The 27,531-nt window shown below is 35.7% G+C and overlaps 1 protein-coding gene across 1 annotated transcript; it reads right to left on the bottom strand.

Moving 5' to 3' along the window:
* Positions 1-1,317: 1,317 nt before the first annotated feature.
* LOC131572825 (sodium-dependent neutral amino acid transporter B(0)AT2-like) lies at positions 1,318-26,656 on the bottom strand. Its single transcript, XM_058826206.1, has 11 exons — positions 26,364-26,656; positions 17,486-17,643; positions 16,887-17,013; positions 15,431-15,612; positions 14,101-14,211; positions 10,378-10,619; positions 10,080-10,272; positions 8,706-8,898; positions 6,115-6,274; positions 3,804-3,966; positions 1,318-2,435 (listed from the first exon to the last, which is right to left on the bottom strand). Exons 1-11 carry the CDS (start codon positions 26,650-26,652, stop codon positions 2,064-2,066), a joined length of 2,190 nt encoding a protein of 729 aa, XP_058682189.1. The 5' UTR covers positions 26,653-26,656; the 3' UTR covers positions 1,318-2,063.
* Between the last annotated feature and the right edge of the window lie 875 nt (positions 26,657-27,531).

Genomic DNA, 27,531 nt, shown 5'->3' with positions numbered 1-27,531 from the left:
TGCATTAAACAAAAGTGGCTGTTGCACTTCAATAGTAAGATCTTGCTCGCACTCATTTTAACAACTCTTTTGTAGCAGCAAACATTTGACCGTGACTGTACACTGAAAAAAACTAGAGTTTATGTAAGTAAAAGCATGTGCCAGTACAGGTAACTCATCTGTAAGAACAGAATTCTGCACTCTGTGGACTGGGCACAGAGGTGTGCATGGGAGCAGTCACTTTAGAAGCCTGATGTATGATGTTGGAAATTTGCTGTTGCTCTGCCACATCAGGAACATTTTGTACATGGTGAGCCATTACATAAATACCAATATTGCCAATACATCAGTTATAAAAGAACAAGCTGCTTAAATTATGCCAGCTCTACCCCGTACATTGCCATACATGCACTTTAGAGGACTTCTTTAAATGCTTTTTGAGGTGCAGTTTCACATGTAATATAAGCCTGATAATTAAATATAGATTTTTGTCAACTAATGCTACTAGTTCAACTTTCTGACGATTGGAAATGATTTCAAAAGCTCTCAGGTTAAAAGTGGGAAATTATCTGAGATTACTCTCCTGTGACAAAACAGTTATCCATAAGGAATTTTGTCAAGTTGCTAAAGTGCTTTGGTTTAAGATTCTGCTCCTTTCCATTTATTTGACATACCTTTTCCATCCTGACATGGTTAAAACTGTAGTCTCAAGACACACAGCTGCAGAGACCTGCATTTACATCAAATAAATTAATCTGGTTCTTTGATGCCAGGACAATGCAAACCAATTCTGCCTTTTGCTTATTAGAGGTAGAAAATGTCAGACTTTATGCCTAACTTTAAAACACTTAAGGTAAGGAGCAGATCACGCACCAGCTTCCAGAGTATCCTGCCAGTTTACAATGCTGCATCACCTCCTGTATTCACAGTAAATGGCCTTGTCCAATAGTTTATTAAAATGACTGATTTTTTGCTTTGTTCAAGTTCTTTTAGCATCTTTATTTATCTAGCAAATATCATTCTTTCAGGTAGTCCAGATGAGGAAAAAGCAGGCTGTGTTATAATAAGTGTATTATGGTACCACAGAGAAATACTTTATCAATCTCTTTATTTGTAGGTTAAAATGTAATGCCATACAGTTCTTAACAATTACTGACTGAAAAAAATTATCTGCATAAAACAGAAGCAAAACTGAAGGAGACTAATAAAAAAAGCCATCTTGCTTCAACTTTTGAAACGATTACATACAGAATAATATACATATTTACATTACAAGTATATTATATAAATATAATATATATGTAATCTTGTAACCACAATAAATATCAAGGTCTTTTTTAGGCACACAGCATAGAAAAAAATGCAGAATCTGCACAATCCTTAAGATTCTTGGAGTGACTCACTCTAACATTGTTTTCACACTGAAAAAGCAAATATTTTACACAAAATATACAGGCACAGTTTATGCAGTCCCCAGTGAACAGGGAATTTTTGATCGCCTTCCTATAAGTCTACTCCTTGATTTTCTAATACTATTGCTCTATACAGCTATTATATAAGAAAATAGTTTGCAGGTTTGTTTTTTACTCAGCTAATAGCCTAAGTAATTATCAGTGCTAATAAAATAAGTACAGCATATCTACATAAGGTATATACAGGTGTTTACACAAACAGACTTGGTGAACTAATACTGAGCTCACCATTAATACTTGGGAGTTAACCTGAAATTCAGCAGAAAAAAAAAGGTTTTTCAATGATATAACCTCAGAAATATTTTATCATTTGAGAGACCTGGGATTCAGAAATAGAAAGCTTTAAATTTAGAAGTTAATTAAAAAATCAAATTCTTGGCTATGCTGGCAGCGGTCGGCTGCCACTGAATCTGAATGTTTCTTTCAGTGCAAATAAAAACTCAGAATTAATCCAAAGGGAGTTTTCTCACCCAGTACATACAGTCATGACATTTTACAGACTGTCACTATGGAGCACCTGAGATCGCACCCTAGTAAGTGACGCTGACCACTTCTCATAGCAGGGCCGTGGTCAGTGGGAGGAGAAACAAACAGCACTTTTTTTTCCTGTGGTTACAAATCAGACTCTGGCATGTCAGGCATATCTGCCATCAGGTAGCCAATACCATAGCGTCCATTTGGAGCCGTGTCCAGAGTCGGTGACCCAGTCTGTTTTCGATAGATGTTTTTGCCGAAATTTGGAGACGGCACTTCACTCGGACTCTTCCCATGAATCAGACTCGTATTATCTCCCTCCAGATTAACAGGTTCCTTTATTATCCGACCTCTTTTGTAGGAGACAGACGCCAAACTGCCAGAAGTGTCGTCAATAAGGTTGCAACGGCGTACCATGAAGACTATTGGGACAGGCAGTATGGCCAACACCATCAAAGATATACAGACAATCATTCCCCATGTTGGATAGCTGTGGAACTCTTCCATAGCCTGAGAAACACAATAGAAAAACTATTAATACATCTTTCCCAGAAAAATAACAAAATGCCCCAGTCCTCACTGAGGTCTGTCGTTTTGAAAACTATACATTCACCACTGCACTCACAGCGTGGGCACCACTACAGATCTCAAATTGGTAGAGTCGTGGAGATGTAGGACTGCTATCTTTCAGCCAGTGAGAAGGACTAAAACACCACTGAACAGTTTCTGAGAGCACTTCCGCAGCACACAACTCAAGATTTTCACTTTAGGCTTTCTGTTACATTTCTCTGTAGTTGTTCCCTGATCCTTTAAAGGGTGCCCAGAACAGACAAGTGTGCAGTGGTATCTGTAACTAGGCCTGGAAAATTAGCCCTTGTTCTGTAGGCTAATAGCTGTTCTAGACAGGAACCATCTCAGTTGTTGCACTTTGTGTAAACTTTAGATAAACTATAATGCTGGAGCACTGACTACACCCCACACCTCTGCTGCATTCGTGCACCAACAGCCAACAGGCTCCGCTTGCCTGATTTTGTACAGGGAAAGGCACGGCATGTTTGGTATTCTAAGGTGTTTCTCTTTCTAGTTTTTGAGGGCAAGTGTCAAAAGTAACAAAAGCATTTTTCTGAGAATCATGTAGCTGGATAGAGGCAGGCATACTATCTAGCTATAGTAATGCTGACCTCTTACATTTATCCTTTACCTGTCTTTGCTGTGACTTCCCCCCTGGCTAATTTGGGAAAGTTTCTTTAGATGAAATTTTCTGACATTTTCTCTCTCTCCATTTTGCAGAAAAAGCCTGTAGAAATAGCTCAGAGCCTACAACCAGCTGAAGTCTTCAGAGTTACCTTGACTGAGTATCTCTTTGAAGTCAAAACTCAGAACTGTCTTGCTGCTCACCCTGAAAAGTTCTTATCAGAGACAGGTTTTAATACATACAGCTGCTACCTACATTGTCATGTGTTCCCAAAAGGAAAAATTACGACATGGCTAAATCTTAATTCCACAGAAGATACCTGATGTGGTATTTAAAATGATTTATGTAATTGTCACCTCTTTTCTGCAGCAAAGTAAGACTTCATGAATGTGAACAACCTCTTCATCATACATTACAAAATAAAAGTCACCCAGAGGATAAAGGTTTGAGTCAATCAGCTATATTTTAATGCAGAACTACCCTAAAATTTAAAAAACTGTTGGTTTTCCATTGAAGTTACTTAAGATAAAAGCAACTATCATGTCATTATTTATACTGATTTTGTAATTTTTTTGTCTGTTCTTGTGTTTCTCAAACGCTCCCAACACGATCACTATGATGATGGTAACGGTATCACATATACATCCAAACCCTACATATACACCTACACGCTATATACGTACCGTATCTTCAATCCAAGCATTGTAACCAGGAGGACTCAATCCCATTTGGACAATGCTAGCTACCAGCAAACATAACAATACGAATGGTGAAACATACTTCCACATGTAGTAATAATACTGGCTTGGAGAAAACCCCAGCATATCCTTCAGGTCCTCCATAAATCTGTGAAGGGATTAAAATGTAATTGTTAGTGTAGGCATTGAGATTTTGAAAGCTGTAATTGATACATAGCACCTAACCTGAGGGAAACAACACACTAGGAAAAATACATATATAGAAATAGCTGTAGTTTAAATTACTTGATGGGCTGAAAAATAGAGCTTATACTGTTCATTTGTTCAGACCAGATGAACAAAAGGAATCCCTGCACAGTGCAGTGACTTAGTAAGCTGCTTGCTGGACTGTGCTGGAAGATACTTAAAATCATTTTGGTTTTTAAGATATTTTTTTACATTTTCTTGTATTGTCTACTATGTTGTTTACCAGCACATCTTACAGATTGTGCAATATTAGTTTTGAACCAACACATGTGCTGCAGTCTAAAAAAACAACCTTATGCAAAAGCTATGGTTTGCATTGTATAAACTGCTGAAACAAACCTTTGCCAAACTATAAAACTGCCTCCTTTCTCCTCAAAATTCTAAGTTAAGACGTGAACAAAACTCCTATTTTTGTACTCATGATGGAGTATATGGTTCCAGAGCCAGTAAACACAGAGAATGCTTTCAGAAATAATTCTTTTGGAGTGTGAGTAAGCAATGATTGTTTTACTTCCCTTGTAGTCCTACTCCCTTTCAAAATGTGTATCTCAAAAAAGCTCTTATAGAAGGATGTTTTCCAAGCAGTTACACATGTGAAGCTTCTGTCATGTAAACGCTCAGAAAAAAATTTTACCTGCACAGCTTGAGGCATTCTATTGTTTATTTACACTGAAATAAAACACATCATTAAAAAGAAGTCGAATTTACAAATGGATTGTGCCCTCTGTAGATAGCCTTCTCTTCCTGAAATCTCTAGTTCTTCTTTCAGCTGAACATGAATCTGTTATCTTTAAAATAAAGTCTTCCATTTTCTCCACCCTACTTACCCTCTTCTAAAAATCTCCTTTACCTCAAGCTCCTCATAGCACTTGATTCCAGCATGGGAGATTTTCCCTCTTGGTTACAGAGATTCACACATTCTCTCTCTCCTGTAGCACCCTTTGTATGCTATGCCTTGCTTTTCTACTATCTGATCAAAGACTTTATGTCTAATAAGACATTTATACGGAACTTCATCTACAAGGAACCCTTGGTACTAATCACAGCCAATGGCAACCTGGGGCTGTTGGTACTGACAGTTTTTGCAAACTGAATTGCTCGGTTCCTGAAGGATGATCTGGAGGAACATACATCAGAAGAAATACTAGGAATACTCCAGAGGGTCATTTCAAATGAGAAACTTGGCTGTTAACTTTTCACTGTATTCCATCAGAACCCCTTCTGAAAACCCCTTATGAATCACCTGCACTGTGAGTCATAAGCAAAGGATTACCATATTTTAGCTATGCCTAAACATCAACTTCCTCACAGGTAAGCTGCTGACTTTTGACACGTTCACCTCCATTCACAGTGGAGCTTGGACATTACCAACCTTATAACCAGGTCATCTGTTTTATCTTTTGGTTGCATGTGTAAAATAATCTACATGGTGTTTTTATATCTAAATGATCAATTATAGAATTATACATGTGGCCCAAGTTGGAATTCTCCCTTAATGAGTAAGCAGACCATGTACTACTTGCATAGACTAGAAACAATGTCTGGAAACCATTAAAATTGAATTTTCTTCTTATAGTTTTGTTTCTTTATGACAAAGGATTGTCTGATTACTCAGATCAAACAAGTGAAAAGTCAAATGAAACTCCACCCATTCTATGTCACACTTTTTCTTCATGAAAAATTAGACACTTTAATTACTTCAACAGCATTCTCTGTTTGACCTGTGCACGGCACAAGTTTTTTTTGTGACAAACTCTTCTATTCCTTAAAAGTGTGGCACATATTGATCTCACTTCCTGAACACATTCTGCTGATTTTGCATTTAAAATGAATTAAACAAAAAGAAGAAAAAAAATAAGAGGGATTTATGGTCATTCCTCTTCACCCATCCCCAACAGGTCACTTTACTGTCGTAAACTGTGCTGCTTCCAAGAAAGCTTTGACCCTGTTTTTGCTATCATCTCCTTTCTCACAACTATAATTAAAATAGGAATAATTATTGTAAAGAATGGCGTTGATATGGACAGGGAGATACATTTCCTTCACTTACTTGTCTATTCCATAAATTCGGATGACTGCAATATTCTCCAAAATGACCACGATAAGCAGCGGCAGAGTAGCTGAGTAGTCATCAAACATCGTCACAAAATAATTTCCAGAGCGCTGCACAAATATCAGGCCAATAAAAAATGCTACCAAGCAGCAGATGACTGGAATGAAGGACAGAAATGTGAGCTACAGCTGCAACAAAGTTCCATCAACAAAGAGGAACTAATGCATTGTTTCGTAGAAGTAAATTCGGTAACATTTTATTGTTTCGGGAGTGTCTCAATTTCAAGAATATTAATAATCCTACCTCTTTCCTAAAAATGGAGAAGTTATAAAATTAGAATTACTAGATTCACTGTATCACAGCAGTCCTGATTAAGCAGCAGTGATTAATCAAGTGATTATTTCTTACTAAACATAATGTAAATGCAGAGGTAAATCATTCAGTAGGCAAAACATCATACATTCGTGTTAATTGGTCACCAGCTCATTTTTTGAAATTCAGAAGTGAAAAGAACTTAGAAGTGAAAATATGGGGAAAAAAATAATATGAAAAATTTTCTATGATTCTAAAAAGACAATGATTCTAAAAAACAAAAAGGCTGAGTAGACTTCCCCTAAAAGATCATTCACACCATAAAATTCTATTAGGATCTGTCTAAATGTATTTGTACGTTAAGCAACATTTCTGTTCCTTCCTTAGGGACACCCCAAAATATACTTCTTGAAAGGCTGATCCTGCATAATGGATCTCAATATCATTTTCTCCAACTAAAATTGTCAGTAACAGGACTTAATTATTAATTAAGTCAAATATCAATAAATCATGACATCAGTTGTAGGCTGAGCATCAGTAAGACTGATTCTTAAAGTGCTCTTCTTTTTTCTCACAGGGAACTTAGGCTAAGGATGCACCTAAGTAGTCCAAAATTATGTGAAATTAATCTGGGTCAAAATATAAAATATCTTTACAGAATACAGCCACTTCAAGATAATCAAATATTATTGATTACAATACTGAAAGTAAGACAATGACACTGTTTCAAATACTGTGCTAGAAGTCTAATCACTTTCTTGAACCTTGTAGAACTATTACTATAAAGACTTTATGAACTTTCCACCGCTCAGCGTGAGGCACAACATTGTTGAATGCAACATGAATTTAAGCATTTGAGTTGGTTTCCTTGAACTCAAAGAGTTGCAAATGTGCTAACCATTCTGTAAAAGTTGAAAGCTTTTGTCTTGTAAACATGAAATCTATTGCAGACATAATCCTTCTTAAATGCCACCAATACTGCATGAAAAATAATCCAGATATTTCATTTTTTTCAGTAAATTAACAAAACACCACATCAAGTTGTAATCTTTTGAGTACAACTGAGTTTAACTAAAATCATGCATGCACACCACTTAAAAAAGTTACAAGAAAAGGGCAGTTCTTGAATATTTCTTTATCTTTTTTTTTTTTTTTTGGTGAAACCGAGTTAACAAATACTGTAAAATGCTCCATTACTCCAGTGTAATGACTTTATATCACGATACTTGCACACATACTTAGGAAGAACAGCTAATTTCTAATTGTTGCACTGGTTATTCAGCATGAAGTTAAGACCTAATTCAAGAAAACAAACAGACCAAAAATAACTTACAACTTCTGAAAAATCAATTTATTCCTTTTTTTGAAGGATTTGATTTTTTTATCTATTAAATATTACTTATTATCTCAGTAAAGTAAGGAAAGCAATTGGGAAAAAAACAGTGCTCTGCTGTATCAAGGGTTAACTATTATATGTCATTATTTCTCTCACAGAGTTTATTGTTTTCTTCATAGAGTTAGATAATGTTAAAGCACCTTTTTTTAAAATTTATTTTCTATCCCACCTTTTACAGGCATTGATATGAAAGCTGAATTTGTGCATAACACACCAAGTCCGTTGCAGCTGTCCTGAAGGTTTTCAGGAATCTAACTTCACACCTCTGCTGGTCTTTTATATAAAAAAGAGAAATCCCGACTAGTCAAAGCTACATGAATATGCTACACCTCAAACAACTTTGGGCATTTAAGTAATAAAAAAACCGCAAACAAAACAATGCGACTTCTTGTTTAAGACTTTATAAATGTTTAACAGAGAAAAATATGTTTCTCTAGAGAGTAATTGTACCGATTTTAGCATAATAAAAACTTCCTCATAAATTATGATTTCATCTGGCCTACTCAGGAGTAATTTGTAGTAATTTGCAATGTATTTTCACTCTTTCCTTGTCCTTTGTTTCTCCAATGTGCAACACAGGCTGGAATGGAAAGTATTCTGAAAGAAGCCAAAAGGACTGACCATACAGAAACTTGTAACAGACATTAAATTAAAATTTAAGGGTGTTTATGCTACTGTAACATTCAGGAAAAGGTTTTACTGGCAGATATTAATGTGCCTGTGCAGGGAAGTACATTCTGGAATACAGTGATTTACTGCTCTGTAAAATGCTCTGTAAACTTTCATGTCAAAAAACAAAGAAAACAAAAAAGAGAATTCATAGTCTCAAAAAAATTTTGGCTTACTGCTTTATGGAGAAAAGAAAGTTTGTGTAACTCACCAGTAAGAATTTCTTTCCTGACCTTGAAGGTATCAACAATGGGCGTGATAATGCCTTCAATGGTTCCAAACATACTTCCAAGTCCCAAATTTACTAACATGAGAAAGAACATGACTGACCAGAAGGGAGAAGCAGGGAAGTGGGTCATTGCTTCTGTAAATGCAATAAAAGCTAAACCAGTTCCTTGGACTGCCTGTCAGTGAGGAAAAAAAATTAAAAATTGTATTGTTATTCGTGATTTTTTTTTTTTTTTTGTAGTGTGACAGCCTGAAAAGTCTGATTTTGTGTTCATACAGTGTCATTGAAAACACCTTGAAGGCAAAGAGGGAAGTAGCTAGCTAATATGTAATTCTTCCAGTTAATACTAGTTACTGAAACATAAGAATTTTTAAGTTGATGGGCATTAACGCAATTCTTTCATAGAATCATAGATTACTTGGTTTGAAGGTGTCTCATGAATCATCTGGTCCAAACTTTCTTGGCAAAAGCAGCCTCAAGAAGATGGCCCAGCACCCTGTCCAGCTGAATCTTAAAAGTGTCCAATGATATGGAACCCACCACCTCCACTGAGAGATTTGTCCAATGGCTGATTGAACTCATTATGGAGAATTTTCCTCTCATGTCCAATAAGAACAACTTCTTTCTACCTTTCACTGATAATTTTGCGTGACAGCTACTATATAGGACACTATATAAATACACTGTTTTCTCCAGTAAGCACATGAAGGATTGAATTTCTATACTTAGAAATTTAAATCAAATTTAAACAGCAGCCATATTATAGAAACTTTAAATGTCTAAATCACCAATTTTATATTTTATCGTCAGATGCTGGTGCAACTATATAGAAGTCAGTGTTTCAATCTGCAATTGCATCTCTAAAGCTAGAAAACTATAATTTCTGTTACAGATTTGGCTTACTATAAGATTTCAAAATAGGATTATACTCATTAAACAACTACCTAGTAAGTAGATGATAATTATTTTAGATTTAGTGAAGTAGTATTTATATCTAATAATTATATCTTAACATTAGGATTGTCTTACAGTCTAAGACATTGAGTAAGTAAAATCTCTGTTTAGTCTCTGGCAAAACCCTCAAGCTCAATTTTTCTGAAAAACAGAGCTTTCTCTCTGAGAAGAATGATATCATGATCAAAATATATTCTAAAGCAGTGAAGACCATACTAAGACGTCAGACCCAAAAGTCCTCAAGTGAGCTGGAATGCAGCCGTGTTTTCATCCAGGTCTTTACAGGTGCATGGCTCACAGGTACACTGTACTGGTACTTATGTGCAGGTACACTTCACAGCTCACTTCAGGCTTATAAATGTTCATCTGTTCATAATCTCTGTACTCAAGATGTAATCTCACCTTGTCAAGTTCATCTTCAATTTGACAAGATTTCAGACCAAGAGAATCAAACTGTTCTTCTTTGACTTTCTGTATAATGTCATAAACTAAATTGTAATCTTCTGCTGTAATACTTGAGAAATTGATATGATGTGGGATCATATCTTGGCTGAGATTGCCCATTTTCAAAAGTTTTAAAATCTTCTCTGAATTTCTGTAAAACACAATAGAAGAGAGAGAACAAACTCAGTGGTCTGTGTTAGTTCATAAACAAAATAAACCGTAAAAATAATTTTAAAAAATAAATGGATATTCATACTGGGTAACACATTTTTCATTTATGATATTGGCTTTGAAGCCCAGAACTGCAAACACCACCAAAGTTGCCAGCACAGAAGTGAAAAAATTGATGAAGGACACCAGTACAGCATCAAAATGGCAGTTGTTGTCTCTCTTGTTGTAGCTTGAAAAGGCAATGACTCCACCAAATCCAAGCCCTAAGGCAAAGAACACCTGAGTAGCAGCTTCTCTCCAGACCTTGGGCTCCAGCATTATTTCAAGCTGTTTGAAATTAGATATAATATATGTCAGCTATAAAAGGCATTTCTATTATATGAAAAAAACAACAGAATAAACCCTACATCATAAAATGCTAATACTCCACTACAACTGTATTTTAACTATGATAAAATTAAAGCTGAATGTGACCCCTGAAGTTGGCAAACTTATAGGCCAGAATTTCTGTTTATTTTATATTATCTAAACATTGTAGAGAAACATGCTGTAGAGGATGTTCCCAACAATGAGACACTATTGGAGCTATGTAACTGAAACAGCAGCTAGTTATACTGAGAAATAAGAGAGAACTTTTTTTTTACAGTATTAACTGTCTTTTATTTATAGTATATGTACTGACTTCTGTTAGACTTAAGATGTACTTTAGAATGATCAACCCTCTTAATAAATGCAGTGAGTATGATTAAAGTTGCTTTCTTGTTACTTTTCAAACTAACAAAAAAAAAGGTGAACATGAGATACGCATGCTTTTATGGAATTCTATTACATGCAAGTACGTAAAGCAAAATGAAATATATGAAATGAACACTTGCCACCACAAGCTGTATAGTGCAGAAATCAAATATCCTAAGTCAGATGCCTTGAACTTAACCCTGTGTTAAATGGGTCGGGTATTTCAGGGGCAACTAAGCCTGTTACCAAAAATTTAACAATATGGCTCACTGAGATCAACTGCGCTGCTCCTTAAAAAAATAACTTTGTTACAAATTTATGAGTCATCATCTGTCTATCTCAAATTCTTCTAGATACTGAATCAAAAAAAAGAAGTAAAGAAGTTCATGTCAAATGTAAAACATCAGATTTGCTTACGCTGATTCAGAACCTCCATTTATGCAAGTGATTTATTTTCTTTAAGCCCTAGGTTTATTCATAAAAGTAGAACTAAAATGCATCAGCATAGATGCCAGCATTATTAGACTGACTGTCTTAACCCTGAGGAGAAATAAATCTGCTATTGTTACAACATTTTGAATAAAAGGTCAGTTTCTCGTGGAGATAAAATATTTATTACAGATAGGCAGCAGAAAGCTCTTTATTCACTTATATATAGCTGAAATACAGTATAATTGAGAAAAAGTGTTTATGACGATAAACATATTCCTGTTTTATAATCTATTTATTTAGATTATAATTACAATGCACAAGTGGCTATTGCACGTGGTTCTCTGTCACACTGTCGTGCCAGAGCTGTCCCACCAGAGGGAGCGTGAGGAACATTCTTATCTGCACCAAATTTGCCATCAGCTGAAATATCAGAATGCTTCTCACTTCCTAAAATACATCCTTTGGTACCACCAAAAGTAGTGTGTTTCAAAATAACTCTAGATTGATTTGCTATTAACTGTTGCCTGTGTCTCTGTACTTCATATAATCCTATAGTTTAACTGCAGTAGTTGATTTAAGTGGGTTTTTCACATACCTTTCTTTAGGTTTTCCATTAAGTTGCTTATTTAGAACTTTTGCTTTGTTTAACAGCCATGCCAAACAGAGAAATTCTCCCCTACTACATTAGTCTGGAACTCTCACACCTGCAGCAATGTGTGCCAGTCCTCTACCAAGCTGGCATAACTGATGGGAATTTGCACAGAATTCATCTGTGCTCAAAATGTGGCCATTTGCTCAGCTGACTGGGCTGAAAAGATGCTTCTCTCTCCCCTCTCACATCTATCTACCTGGATAATTTTCATTCTAGATAGGTTTAGAACTCATTTTTATAGCCTGGATGTACAAATACAGATGTACAAATTTGTACGTACAAATATAGCCAAATAAAGTGTTAGCACAGCGGAGTGAATGAAACAACAGGTGGGGGCGTCTGGATTTCTCCAGGTAGTCTCATATGAACCTACAGTCCAAATCAGTGCTCAAGTACAAAAAACTGTAATGTAAATATTTTGTAAGGTTTATATTCACATATAATACATGTGACATACAGGCCTCCTAACTTCAAATTTAAACCACAGTTTAAATTTTGATACAGAACTGGAAATAGTCAGAATAAAATAAGAACCATTTTTCTTTTGATATCATTTATATGAACAGTTGAAACAATTGTATAATTAAGTATAACATAACTGTAAAGGAAGCACCAGCTGCAACTTATTTAAGTCTAACTCATGAAATAGTGAATACTGAAGAGGTGTTGGTATCCAAGGGGAGTTTTTATATTTATTTTCCTTCAGTATCTAGTGGTACTTCTCCAGCCAAAAAACACCATCACTGAGAAACCAAATTATATCTTATAGAGGTCTGTATTTCACCTCTGCTTTAGACTTATTTTTGTTAATAGGCATTACATTTCTCTCTTCCTCAGGTTTCCCAAATTTGCCTGAGCAGCCTGCAAGTTCCTGCACAAGTGTAACTCTCTAAAGTGGTGACAATGAGTGAACTGGAACATGACTGCCATCACTGTGAGAGCTGACAAAGGTCATTTTTACAGGATGACAGCTCTCTAGACTGAAAACACCTGGAATCAAAACAACCGACAACACCCTGTCATCTGGCATTAGCCACTATGTGCATTGACTTTGATTATCTTATTATTTTAGCTTTCGTTTTTGAAAAAATAGTCCTGTTCTTGTCAACTGTATTGTGAAGTGGACTTGCAGGAAAGGCCATTTCACAATACAATATGAAACCCAGACTTTTACATTCCTGAGTAGGGTGCTGACTATTCAAACATGCTGTTCCTATAGTATAGATGTAGTTGCAAGCATTTGAGATAGGTGTGAACAGAATTTAGAACTTCAAGCTAAACAATGATTCATAACATCCCTTATCACCTCCGTAGTTAGACAATCTTAGCACAGCTTTCTGTGTAAGGCACGTTCCTGGCAAAAATATCAGCAGTAAAAAATACATGCTTAGAACTGCTGCTGTCTTGGGATGTCATTGGAAAATTGATAAGGAATGCTGAGTGGCGAGTACTTACACAACTTTACTATTAAATACAGGTCTCCTGTACTTTGGGCTACTAAAAAAGCTTTACTTTTTTTCTAAAAAGGAGGAAAATAAATGCTCTTTTTCAAAAGGGACAAGTTAATTATGCATGCCACGATAGTTCCAAGTAAAGCACTGAAAACCCAGAACTAGACATTTGTTTTTACAAATTTGTTTTTTACTAGACATTTAGTAAATGGCAAACTTCTCTTTTCAGTATTTAGAGCTCTCTAAACTTCCTGAATCCTCTCAACTGCACTCTCAGCTGTTTATCTTTGTAGAGGCATATAACTATGGGAACCCTCACCTAAGAGAGGTAACTCTACAGACCCTTGGAACACCTTGAGCCTTTGGACTTTAGGGCTTGGTATTGTGCCACTGAGATAAACAAAAATATTGCAATTTAAATGAACAGAAATACAGCCAAATGTTCTATGAAAACAATAAGCTTAAATGAGAGCATTCATAAATGGTCGAATTGCCAATTGAAACTTTAATACCCTGCAAACAGAAATTAAGTACATACCTTAGGGGTGAACATGTGACGAATTCCATCCACTGACCCATTAAGGAGCAGTCCTCTGATCAGAAAGCATAAAAGTACCACATATGGGAAAAGGGAACTAAAATACATGATCTGAAATACAAGAAGGAAAGAAAAAATGTAACATGACATTTAACACGGACTTCCTTTTCAATAGGTTCATTCACTACATAGTATCCTTTGGATGTATGAGTGAATTGATAATCATATGCTTTAAAAATATGCAGAACACTTCCCACTCCCCTTGTCTCTGCAGAAGAAAGCATAATCACATGACTGCAAAATAAATTAAATTCTGTACCGTACAGAAACAATACAACTGCAACCAACTGTATTTATCACTAATTGATAAAGAGCCACTGGACTCCTAGGGAAATTCAGTATTAATTGAGACAAAAAAAGACAAAAGTAAATTTGCAAAAATGCTTCTCTTCACAAAAGCTCTCTGACTGTGTATGGCAAAGGTATGTAGCATGAATAGAAACTAATTTTGCCTTTGGAAGGAAAGGGGACAACAATCAATAGAAAGTACATAACCAATGAATTCAATCACTAAATAATGCTTACTGTCGAAACAACAAAAAATAGTAATCAAATCTGATCTTTCATTACCCATCACTGAAAAGAAAATTCATTCTGTAAAGTTTAGTAAAATGATTAGCTAGTTAAACTTGCTACTTATTTCTTTAACTGAAATACCCCAAGGAGATCACAGAAATTGCCATGTCAGTGCCAAACTTTTTAATAGCAAAGAATTTTGCTACTGGGACAAATTATTTTACCTCTGAAACCCCCCCCCCAAGATAAACAGAACTAGAAAATCTTTAACCAGCAAATCCAGCTGGCTGGAAAGAAGACAAGGTAACAGTACTCAGATGCAAAGGGATGATGGCAAGCCATTAGTCAAAAGAAACAATCCAGAATCCTGGGAAGCAGCTGTGTTAATGCCAGAAGCATGCAAATGTGAGTACACATGGAAACTTATTTCCTTAGACACTCAGAACACAGAGACTTATGCTGCACAATAAAGCTGAGGTACAGTTACATGCAACAATTAGGCGGATGATAAGCAAAATGATTCTTCTTCAGATCTCAATTCCCTCTAAATTACTGCCATTTCCAATAAAACTGATGGAGTTTTAATGCTTAACTATTAATATTCCTCTACTTGAGATTACACAAATGGAGGGGTGAGTCAAAGAACTTAACCTGCTCCTACAGATTTCATGAGTAAACAGAGGGTTTGGTGACCAGAAATGTTCTGAAATGCTTCAAAATATAATAATATCATGCAGGTAAACAGTATACTCACTTTGCCTGAAGACTGAATGCCTTTGATCATGGCTAAGCATACCATGACCCAGGCAGCCAGCAAGCAGATAGTCATCTTCCAGTTTAAACCCCCACTCTCTGACAGAGAGCTGGAAATATTCAGTGCTTCTCTGTACCAGTAGTAAGTGGTTGCAGAACTTTTTTCACACTCTGGCTCCACAACTGTCAAAGAGACGTTAGCAAGTAAAGAATGGGTTCAGGAGAGATATTTCATAACAGTGTTCTCCCACTTCTCAAAATTTCTAATTGTGCCATCATCACTCATAAGGAAACCAAAATCACATAACAGTCTTAAGACATTGTTTAAAAGAAAAAGTGACTGCTATCAGTGAAAACTTCTGCGTATATCTCTTAAAACACCCTTTTGGGATAATGTGTGCCTCTGCATTATGGTTAATCCTACTCCAAGGTAGAATTTATTTCTCACTTCAGAACTAAATAGTAGGCAGGTTTATATGAGGATATACATTACATTTATCACACATAAAATTACATTATATGTATGTGATCCTATGAATTACATACCATGAAAAGTATCTCTGCAATGAACACAAATTTGAAGACAGAAAACAAATCGTTGATTGTGTCTGCTTTGACATGACACTCAAATTAACAAGGACTTAATTACCATTATAAGCAATAAAATAATAATGATACCAAAGTGATGAGGGAAGCAAATAAATGGTTCCTACATGGATACATTTAATGAAAATTTCTATGTATATTCCAAAAGCAAATCTACAGTTTTTCTAACTGTAATTCTGTTATAGTCATGTTACCAAAGAGTTTAAGAAACTGTGTGCATCTAGGCATGTCACATATAAATAAAAAGATTTCTCTGGAGAAAATATTTACTTAAGTTCTTTATGAATTATTTATGCCTGACAATCAACCATACATGTAAGCATGTCCTGAGTCAAGATAATTAATGGGAAAAAGGGGAAAATACACTATTTTTAAGAAACCTAACAAAGATAATAAATCTTCACTGAAATAACCTATTAAAAATTTTCTCCTTTGTTAGTGAACCAACAACATTTTGCTAGGAAGTATCCTACCAGTTGAAATATAAAATTATCCTTCTTTCACTTTTCTTTTTCATCCAGTATAAAAAGTAGTATCAACATCAGAAAAAGAGAAACAAGATTTTTTTTTTCTGCAACTCACTAAATAGCATTCTCCTAATTTAATTACTCTTTAAAGTGCTGTTGACAGTGACGTTTCTTTCCAAATACACTGTATCTGTCTTAGATTAAGCTTTTGTTGCATCTTTTCAAGCATTATAATGTGATATCTTAATTAGATAGAAAACCACTTTCACATAGAACACTTTTGCACACAAATATCTTCTTGGACTTTTCTCCTTTTTCCTTCAAAATCTCAAATTTTATATACTTTACATGATTTTTAAGAACATTATGTTAACACAGACTTACAGGTATGAGATGCATTTTTGACTAAAGGACATTGGTCCCATGGTAACGGATGCTGAAAAGACTGGGAAAAATAAAACAGGCTCCATCCAATAATGACATTGTAGTACAGGGCCACAAAGAAGCATACCTAGTAAAAAGGAAAAAAAAACCAACCAAAAAGTTACATTTATTAAGTGAATAAAAAAATCCCTGCTGAACTTCTGCATATTTCTGTACATCAGTCAATGAACCTAAATTTAATTCAACTAAATCAGAAGAAAAAAAGAGAACAACTTGTCCCATTAAAGTACCTGACATTTTCTATATTTTCACTTTTCTCCATATTCATCATGTTACACCTCTACTTTTAGAGGCATTTTTCCTCCAGAAGACTACTCTGTTCCACAGTTCCTAATTTCAAAAGAATCACAAAAGTGTCTGACTTAACAAACACGTATACACCAACAGTTGTAATGGTGCAATTCAAGTTCTAAGATCTTTGAAAACACTGTAAATTGACCTTGATGCCCACCTATAAACCCATGGTCTTTCCCTGCAGCAAAACAGGAAGTCTAAATCATAGCATCTGAAAGCAAATGGCACAATGTTAAAAAACTTACTACACAGCTTGCAAATCCAATTCCTCCAAGTTTGGGGCTGATATAATTCCACACACCAATACTCCCTCGACGGATCCTCTGCCCGACAGCAAGCTCCAAGAAAAAGAGTGGAATCCCTATTATCAGTAGCAAGATTAAGTATGGCACAAGATAGGCACCTATGAGGGGAACAAAGTATAAATCAGAGTAAATGGAAGAAGAGTCAGAACTTGACAGAACAAATGTGAAAATTTCTAATAGCTTCAGATTTGAATTAGTGTCCTTCACTGCAAAGCTCTTCTGATCCCATGCAAGAATAATTAATTATAGCTGAACCTTGGTCAAAAGTCTTGTAAGATAACAAAAACCCAAAGACACTTAATTTATAAAGCACTGTAACATGTTTGAGGCAAGCCTTACTGCAAGTGAGATATTACTGAAATGAGTTATTTGTTTGAAATTTTGGACATTCAATCAAGCTTTTTAGAAATACAGAATCATCAGGAGCTGAATCAGTATTTCTTATAAAACTTTACAGCCTGACTTGTAACAGAGCAGCAAGACTGAATATAAAAGAAATACAGAAAACACTGTACACAACATTCTGAGTGAGCATCAATCATAAGAAGTTTCAGAAGATTACTCCATGTCTCAGATGCTCAAAAAGGGGATTTCATGCTGTACATAATAATGATGCTACCCAGCTAAGCAAGGAAACTGTATCAGTCTGTTGTTACAGACAGAAAACAGAAACATAATGTGGAAGCAAAATGAAGTATTGTAGGTCTGCATCTTGCAGTACTCACCAACTCTCTTCTTCAAGACATATTTGAAAATGCAACTGCAACTTCACTTTTGTATAAACATATATATAAAAAGCAATTCCTCTTTTTAAACATCTTATTCCCAGGAGCTGATCATATACAATTCTAACTTAAGGATGCATCTCCATTTATTTCAGGAAGTTTGATTGCAAGCAAGTATATCCAAACACTAAGCGCACTGAGAAGTTCCAAGCCTAACTTCCTCCTTGGTGTTGTGGAGTATTTAGTACCAGAGCTAAGAAACCATGCAGGCATCAGCAATAAGCATCATGGCACCTGACTTTGTGTGGCTCTTATGCTGCAATACAGACCACTGTGCTGGAAAACTAACTCAAAGGCCTTGGAACTCCTGTTAGAAACTATCATAAGGCTAAGGAAAAACATTTGAGAGATGCAGACTGCAGCATGTTGAAGCAGGCTACAAAGCAAAGACCTAAAGACCTAAAAAGCTTAGATTCAGATTTGCTAACCTGTATAATCAATGTCTTCATCCTGTGATGAAAGAGATGAGCGAAGTTCAGAAACCAATTTGGCATTTATCCTCAACTCCCACTATGTCCTACTTCAAGTCCCCTCATCCACAGTCAACCTTCTAGGGCTTTTTTAGGCATCTATCAAAATGCACTGGCATTTTCCTATCCTTAGTGGGCAATTTATCTTATGGAATACAGTTTTTGTCAGAAAAGCTAAACTTTCCTAGGCTGTGCAGGAGGTCTCAGACATTCTGGTAGCATTAGTTTGTGTTTAAGTCCACTTGCTATTTCACTCCTCATGAAGTACACACTAATTGGACATCCCTTTCCATTACAAAGATCTTAAAAAGATATTAATCATGGAGTAATTGCAGTCTTGAGTTCAAGACTAGGGGGACAAAATGAAGAAATAAAATTGGAAAATGTGGGAGCTCCAACACAAGCTGTTGTCCTTCTGAAATGAGTCGAGACACCAAGTTGGCCACAGGACTGGAAGACAGACCTGGGAAAGTTCAGTTTCTCAGTCTGGAGAAGAAAAGGTTCTGGAGAGACCTTATAGAACCTTATAGCAGTACCTAAAGGGGACCTGCAGGAGACCTTTAATAAGGGCATGTAGTGACAGGACAAGGGGGAATGGACATTAGATGATGGAGGGTATATTTACATTAGATATTAGGAAGAAATTCTTTACTATAAGGTTGATTAGGCACTGAAACAGGCTACCCAGGAAGGTTTTGGACTCCCCATCCCTAGAACTGTTCAAGGCCAATTGGATGGGATTCTGGGTAACCTGGTTTAGTGGAAGGTGCCTTGCCTATGGCAGGGCAGTTTAAACTAGATGATTTTTAAAGTCCCTTCCAAACCAAACCTTTCTGTGAAAAAGTACTGGAACACCAGACAAAGAATATTAATCTCATCTACCTCACAGTCTATAGGCTATGTTATCAATGAAGTAGCTCCTATGCTTTATTTTCATGACCTGCTAATATGCTATGCAATGATACTGTCTGACAGCATTGTTTTTACTGAGGTAGCAGCTACCTTCCTATTCAGTACTTTGGTGTCTCTCACAGTCCATTTTCTATGTGCACACAATAGAAAGAATGCAAAGGATTTACCTTCTATTATGAAAAAAAAACAGAAATAAATAAATGTGAGGCAAACAGGGGAACAGAGCAACAACCACATTCAAAAATGAGGGGGACTATCTATCTTAAAAACATGTAACACAGAAACCATTAAATATCCCAGACTGACTCTCAAAATTTCTGTAAGATAGAATTTACATTGCAAGTGAGAAGCTTTGGCATCACTATCTTTAAAAGATCTGCTCATACAATTCATTGAAAGCCAACAGTACACAGGTGTTATATCATATAATGCTACTGTAAATGATACCTTAGATCTTAATTAGACAGATGTGGCATAGCTGAGCAGAGACAAACCTATACAGCTCCAAAAAATTGGGGCCTAGTGACTTACCCTGGATCCCACTGGATGACTGTACTAGAGCAGGAACTGAACCCAGCTCTTCAGTGTCCCAGTCCACAACCTTAATCACAAGGCTGCAAAGTTAAGCACACGTTTAAAGACTGGGCTGATGTGGGTGTTTTATGGTGCAGTATCAACGCAAATTTCAAGATTTATCAGTTAGATTCTACTGAATAAGTTAAATAAATGTGGTGTTAAATCCACATTACATTAGACTTGACAACCCTGTAATTCAGTGGGTAGCCAGACAGCAGAGTTCACCTCTACACTGCTAGGTTTGTGCAAAGCACCTGAAGTGCTGGTTCTTCAGATTATTCAAACCTCCTGAGCTTCCTTCTGATCTTGTTCCTGTCACCAAAACGGACACGGAATGGAAAACTGTGTGTGTGTGAGTTTCAGTGTGATAGAGCTTGGACTAGGTTATACAACTGTATCACACCTGCCATGGGCTTCTGTGCCCCACAGTCAACATGAAACCATAGCATCTCTGGGCAAATACTTTGCTGAAGTCTTCCCATGAAGCTAGGCATACTTTGATGAACTCTAAGACATCCTATCCTCACTTCATCCTAAAAAAGGATCACTATGGAAACATCTCAGCATGTCTCTTCTTTGCCTGCACATGAAAACATGGGTCCTTGCAGTTACAACATTAGATAAGGACCATTCTAATTTGAATTTGAATAATAAATTGGCCTTGAATAACATCCTACAATCAGTTGTTTGCTACACCTATCAGCTAAGCTGCCTTCTGAATATTACCATTCTGTGCAGTTCAGGATCCCCACGTCTCCTTTCTACATTTACAAAATTATTTGGCTGTGAAGTTGCTTTTTTTTTTTTTTTTGCCTATTTTGGTTTTACACATTGGCTTTCATATTAAAAAACCCAACAAGAAAAAAAAAAACCTTCACCCTTCTTCATTAGAATGAATGACAAAGATATAAGAGATTTCATGATAGTTAAAACTGTGCACAGCACTGCTTTGATTTCCTAATTTTTTTATTTAATCAAGCATTAGAATGGGATATCTGGTAAACTGCCCTTCTTGAGATTACCATAAGCACTGCATTTGGCAACATTATTGACAGAAGTGGAATAACGACATTGGTTTTGATTTAAGCTCGTATAAATGCTTCAGTAAAAAACAAATTCATAAAATTACATGATTCATTAGTGATTAAAGAGTTGGAAAACATTTTCAAAAGCAGTAAAACAAGGCAATGTAACCATTATCTCCTTGATACTACAGAACAATTTTCTTCTTTTAGCGATTCTTGATGTAACCTGAAAAACGTATTAACTTTCCACATTGGTTTCATCTGCTGCTGTGCTAGATTTTAATTGTCTGGTGTCTGATTTAATTCTTTTTCAATCATGGTGAAGTTTACTACTGTCTTGAAGAGGGATCCCAGCTCTTACTGCTTGCTAGATGCTTACTAAATGAATGCAAGCACAAAGCTGACAATCAGATGAAGATAAACTTATTTTCAATGACAAATGCTAAAATTTTCTAAGTTATGACAAGTGAGCAATGAAACACTTAACAGTATACTAAGCTTCAGAAAAAAAAATTATTTACCACTACAAAATTGAAACTGCTTTTTTCAGGAAAACTCTGATAAATTGTTTTATGTTTTATCTGTAGGTTTATAGTCTATCCTGATAGGATAGTCTTCTTGTCACTAGTCTTAGTTCAGTATGTGCAGGTGTGCCTGTTTACAAAACTGTGCTCAAAGGGTGAATATCACCTTAGCCAATTAGCTGCAATGAAGAATTACACTTGCAAAATAGAAACAGGAAATTTCAGTACACTAAAGTACAACTAAATTTTGAGTCTGATAATACCAAACTCAGAAAATTATACTGTAGTCATCAGTGAACTCCAGGCATTAAATATAAATTCTTGATCCAAAGCTACATAATAAAGCCTCTGAATCCATAGTCAAGTGTTGGAATACTAGGAAATACTTGTTTTGCTCCTATTTCTCTTGTATTAGTTGTAGCTTCTAACAGAGCACTACAGAGGAAAAAGCAAAACTGCCATGCTTTTTCATTAGACCGCGGAACTTTAATGTCAATCAACTGGTATTTCAGTAAAAAATTCAGACTACTTAACTGTAAAAACTCTCAATGTGACTCTACCTAGGTCAATCTTTTCAAAACATAATGACACTATCATCTGCTACAATTTTTCCTATTTTGCTCACAGCTTTTATCTATAATTGTAAAGTAATACTTTGCACTTTTTACATCACAGAGATATTAAGAAAGACTTACCTTTTAAAAAAAAAAAAAAAGAAGAAGAAAAATCAGGAAAATTAAGTTAACACCCACAAAAATGCAACACAAAATCTTTGGGCATGTAGCACCTTGCAGACTCCTCGCTTCTCTTCAAAGTAACACTCAGTCTATTTTAACTAGTACCACTCAGCTAATTTAATTTTCCTTTGTTACTTCTAATTATGTAACAGTATCATTATACTTCTGCTAATCCTAAAGGGAAATGACAAGCAAACAGAATAAACTTTAAGTATTTTCTTTGTTTGAAAATAGTGAAAGGTGTGCAAGCTGGCCTCCAGATGGCAGTTATAAACAGCAGGAAATTATAAATCTAGTTTGTCACTGTTTAAGAGCATCTTGGCAATACTGGGTAGACCTGAGCAGTTCATTTTTAAGGCTATCAACCACAGGAAGCTGAGGCAGCTCTGAACCATAACAGAGGTTATGAAATTGTTATACAGGAACTGTGCTTATCTGAACAAACACACATATTCACCTGCATGTAGTAAAGGAGGAATAAACAAATCCTACAGTGCAAAAATGAAATCGAGCATATTCAGCTCTAGCACAAATCACCTTTATCAAGGATCAAGGATGAAACAACTTTTTTTATCTGTTAAGCTGGAAAGAGTGGAAGAGGTGCCTTAAGTGCCAGATGAGGTCGGGGCATTGCCTGCCAGGGATAAGAAGGGCCTGGGGTGAGGACAGTCAGTTCATCACAACTTTGCTGACACATCTTCGGCCCCTCTTTCACAGAGCCTAAAACTCCTTTGTGCCCTCCCTCTCAAGTCAAGAAAACCAGCACCCTAGAGTGCTCTCAGTCTGCTACCAGACTCTTTTCCATCAATACATTTGGCATTACAGCTACATCCCCAATGTGGATCCAAGTACATCCCAACTGCATAACAGCCTTTTCTCTCACCTCTCCCAACAAACATTTTTCTGGGAATAAGGTAAGTGAGAAAGTCAGCAGAAAACTACCCTGTCTAGCTGGTTAGTTAACTACAAAAAATACCAGATACTACTCTAAATATTTTTGAGTTGCTATGAATTAAAGCAGCAGGAGTACGTGTTAAATAATCACAAGAAATAAATTGAAGGATGTTGGTTTGGTGGAACAGACTAGACTCAGAAACAGAGATTGCAAAGATATCTAGATATCCAAATTCTCACTGCAGCATAGTGCAACTCAAGTTACTTTTAAAGATGGTATCACAGGTATTTCCCTGAAGCAGTAGAGAGCTCTGACATTAGGAGGGTCATTATACCACAGGCCACAGTCATAAACAAACTAAATCTCTTACTGAAAACAGGGTGGGAAACACACAAATTTTTCTGCACAAAATTCTCAAATAACATATATATATTTGGGCTAGCCTTGCTGTGTCTTATCTGTTTATTTTGTTGCTCTTGTCACAACACAGGATATGCCTTTTCTTTTACTGGTGGTTTTAGAATACAGGGTATGAAGGCTGTGAAGGAAACTAATGAGTATCTATGTTTTTTATTTCTTTTTGGTTTAAATTGGAACTGGATTTATTATTTATTTAACTATTATTTATTATTACTTTTTAATATACTCCCCTCACATGGTATTTTCCAGATATAAGTTCCTTAAACACAGGGAAGAAAATTAAAGTCTAAATGGAAGGTAGAGACCTAGTCATACACTTCACTGAAACAATTCTAGTGAGAAATTCAGAGAAAGTTTACAATACATCAAGAGATATCAATAGGTATTTATAGTAAAGCTTTATCAGAAGATTACAGAACAGTTCTGACACTGATATTTCCATGGGTTACACAAAACTACTCTAATTTTACCTAGAATACTTATTAGAAAAAATAAGTGTAGCAGAAAACAGAACCTCCTATAAAATGTGTGTAGGTTTTCTTACCATGTGTTTGAAGTTTTCACTCCCTCCCCCTATTCTTCTATGCACTTGTGAGAATTATCTGTCCATCTGCACACACATACAGGCACCAAGGTACTTTACATATTTCAAAGTTTTGCGTCACCTTCTCCATCTTGCATTAGGATTAACTTGAAAACCAAGCAAGCTTCAGCTCTAATGATCAATTTCTTTTCCCTGTTGTTCAGAAGGCTGCCATTTGCTAAAATGGTGTAAAATTATTGTTAAAAGCCAAGTACACTCTTGTCTCAGCAGGTGCAGGAAACACTGTATCTCCACAGACTATGTTATACATCCAATTTCCTGCAATCACAGCACAGGAGAAAACTACAATCTCAAGTGACACCTTAGCTACTTTTTCAAGTCTGATGAATAAAGTGTCACAATCCTTGAAGATTGGATGGTTTACTGTTTTGTGGGTTTTGTTGGGTTTTTTTCTGAGATGTGAAATGATTAACTAACTTAATTCATTTATATTTGACCAGAATTAAACTAACCCTCACTGACAGTAATTTTGGAAGCACCTGAGGGCATGAAACCAACAGCCCAAGAAGCACAACAATGGATCCCTTCCTTTGGTTCAAAGGAGAATCCAAGTGGCTTGCAAAATTCCTAACGACATTAGACACAGACTTTCAAAGGGACACAACTACACAAAATAAACTGTTATAGTCCATTATCCTTGAGACTACATCTTGACACCATACTTTAAATCAATGCCTTTCTCTCCAGAATAAAAGAGAAAAAAAAAAACTTAAATGAAAGTAAAAAAAAAAAAAATCAGTAACTAGACATAAAAGAATAACTTTATCCTAAAGATAGAATATTTGAAAGCATAAACTTAATTTTTTAGTGCTTGAATTGAGAGAAAACAAATAAAGAATTACACTTTTATCATATTCTAGCCTCATTTCTGTACTCCTCAGTTACATCAGTTGTATCATTCAGTTTTTAAAAAAGCAGCAAAAGTGGAATGTTATTCTTCATTTTCTGTACACATTCACTTTTTGTATCATAAAAAGTGACAGGTTTGTTTTGAATTCAGCTTAGTAATTAGCTACAATAGAGTGTGCATTATTGTTGTATATTTGGATGTAACATTGGATGAAATTCTAATCTTGCATTCATAGAGGAAAGAAAGTCTCCAGCCTCACACTTCAAACTGACCACAGGTGGTCAACTAACAAACAACTTGATGTTATTGTTTTAAGTGAAAGGTACCTTGTTATTTAGGGAAATAATAAACCCTATAACAGCACAAAAACAGATGCTGTCTCTTAATGTAATGATTTAAATTATTTATCATCAGACAGAAAAAACAAAACAAACAAATAAACAAACAACAACAAAAAACCCCACAATTTTTTCCCTCCCAGAGTATTTTGAAGTTCTTGCCAGAAGTAAATCATGAAAATCATGATCAAATGGCCAGGAGCTAAAAGCAATTAGAAAGTAAAGGTGTGAAACTTAGTACCACTAAATACTAAATACACTAAATACTAAGTACTACTAGTACACTAAATACAAAATGCTGCTTTAGTCTTTAAAGTGGATATAGTTTTAATGCCTTGTACTATAAAGAACACTTAAGCACAATAACCAGGTCCTAAACAATGCAACCCTCCATAATTATGTGTTATGGGTAGCCACTGAATTGAGCAGTAGCTAGGGTTGTATAAAGAGCATTCTACCCTAAAATGAGGAAATGGCATCTTAGAAGAATCTGCTACTTACTTTAACAAATGTATTTTTCTAAATAAAGAAAATGTGGGCTTTTCCTCATAGGTTCTGGCAAAAACTAAAAGAAAAACCTGACATGTTGGAGCAAGTTTGACTGTGGCTCTCTCTGCTACCTTTGAAACCTGAAGAGTTAGCACCATCATCTAGGTACAACTAGCTGTATCACAAAACTTACCTCCACCATTCTTCTGACACAGATAGGGGAATCGCCACACATTCCCCAATCCCACAGAAAATCCAACTTGTGCCAGAATATACTGGAGTTTGCTGTTCCAAGCAGGTCTTTCATCTTCTACATCTGAGCCTTCCTCAACATCTACATCCTTTTCCTCCTGATCATCAACCATAAGTTCACTCTTCTTGAAGGCATCATCTGAAGAGTCCTCATTAGAGAGCAGGTCCTTAACTGACTCAATGACCTCATCATCTAGTTCTCTTTTCACTACCTTGCTGTTCTTAGGCATTTGTAATTTGCAACAAACAGCAAGATGACGTTCAGCTGAGACAGATGGACACTGAAGCAGACTCTCCCTCGGCTTGGGAAAAATACTGAATAAAAAGACTGAAGATTGTGCCTGACGAGTCCTTGATATCAGGGAATCAGTAAGGACTTCTGCTTCTGAACGTTTGTTCTACTGAAAGTATCTGTGGAAAAAAAAAATTAAAAGGATATTATATTATTGTGCAGAAGAAACTTAATTTTGAAATGGTGTGCTTTTTTTTCACCCATTTCTGAATATCTCAATGGTTTGATAAGAGGAGAAAACAAGAAAGGGATGTTAAACCACTTTCAAGTTGTAGGGAATAAGCCCACTGTTTGGTCCAAAAGATGTTATAAAATACATTTCATTCACTTGTTAAGGGTTGTTGGTTTGGTTTTTTTTTTTTTTGTTTAGTTCCTACGGACTGATAGACTGATTGTTCTTATTTTGATACCATAACAAGATTCTTTTCATCAGGCATAAAAGGGTATGCTCTTTACATAAAATGGAGGACTTCAGCTCCATTACTTCCTGACTTAATAGCTGTACTTGAATTTATTAAAAGTGTATTTTAACCAAAGTAAATTAAGTTTTTCAGACCATTTCAGAAAGTCATGCAGCCATTAAAATTTTGATGGAGTGGATGTACGTAGTAGTTCAAAAGCAATGGTGACTTATTTTCTTGTTATTCTTCATCCTGGAATATATAATCACAGTCACAGTGTGAAAGGAGAGATACTCATCTTTTATAAGCTTTGATACTTCAGATATTTCCTAAGAAACTATCTGAAATATTTGAAATGCCGAATCCATTTTAAAAGCCTACTGTTTTAAATGTGTATGTACAGAAACAAAAATGCC

Source organism: Poecile atricapillus, chromosome Z, assembly GCF_030490865.1.
Source record: "Poecile atricapillus isolate bPoeAtr1 chromosome Z, bPoeAtr1.hap1, whole genome shotgun sequence".
NCBI classification, from domain to species: domain Eukaryota; kingdom Metazoa; phylum Chordata; class Aves; order Passeriformes; family Paridae; genus Poecile; species Poecile atricapillus.
Note: the sequence above shows the minus strand (reverse complement) of the source record. Positions and strands in the feature narration are given on the sequence as shown.

Bases quoted from the DNA above. Each gene is read 5' to 3' on its own strand.
- LOC131572825 (XM_058826206.1), bottom strand. From the start codon at position 26,652: ATGCCTAAGAACAGCAAGGTAGTGAAAAGAGAACTAGATGATGAGGTC. The intron at 8,899-10,079 runs GTGAGATTACAT...CCTCACTGACAG, and splicing joins TTGAAGATGAACTTGACAAG to GCAGTCCAAGGAACTGGTTT. The intron at 2,436-3,803 runs GTACGTATATAG...TGTGTTTCTCAG, and splicing joins ATGCTTGGATTGAAGATACG to GCTATGGAAGAGTTCCACAG.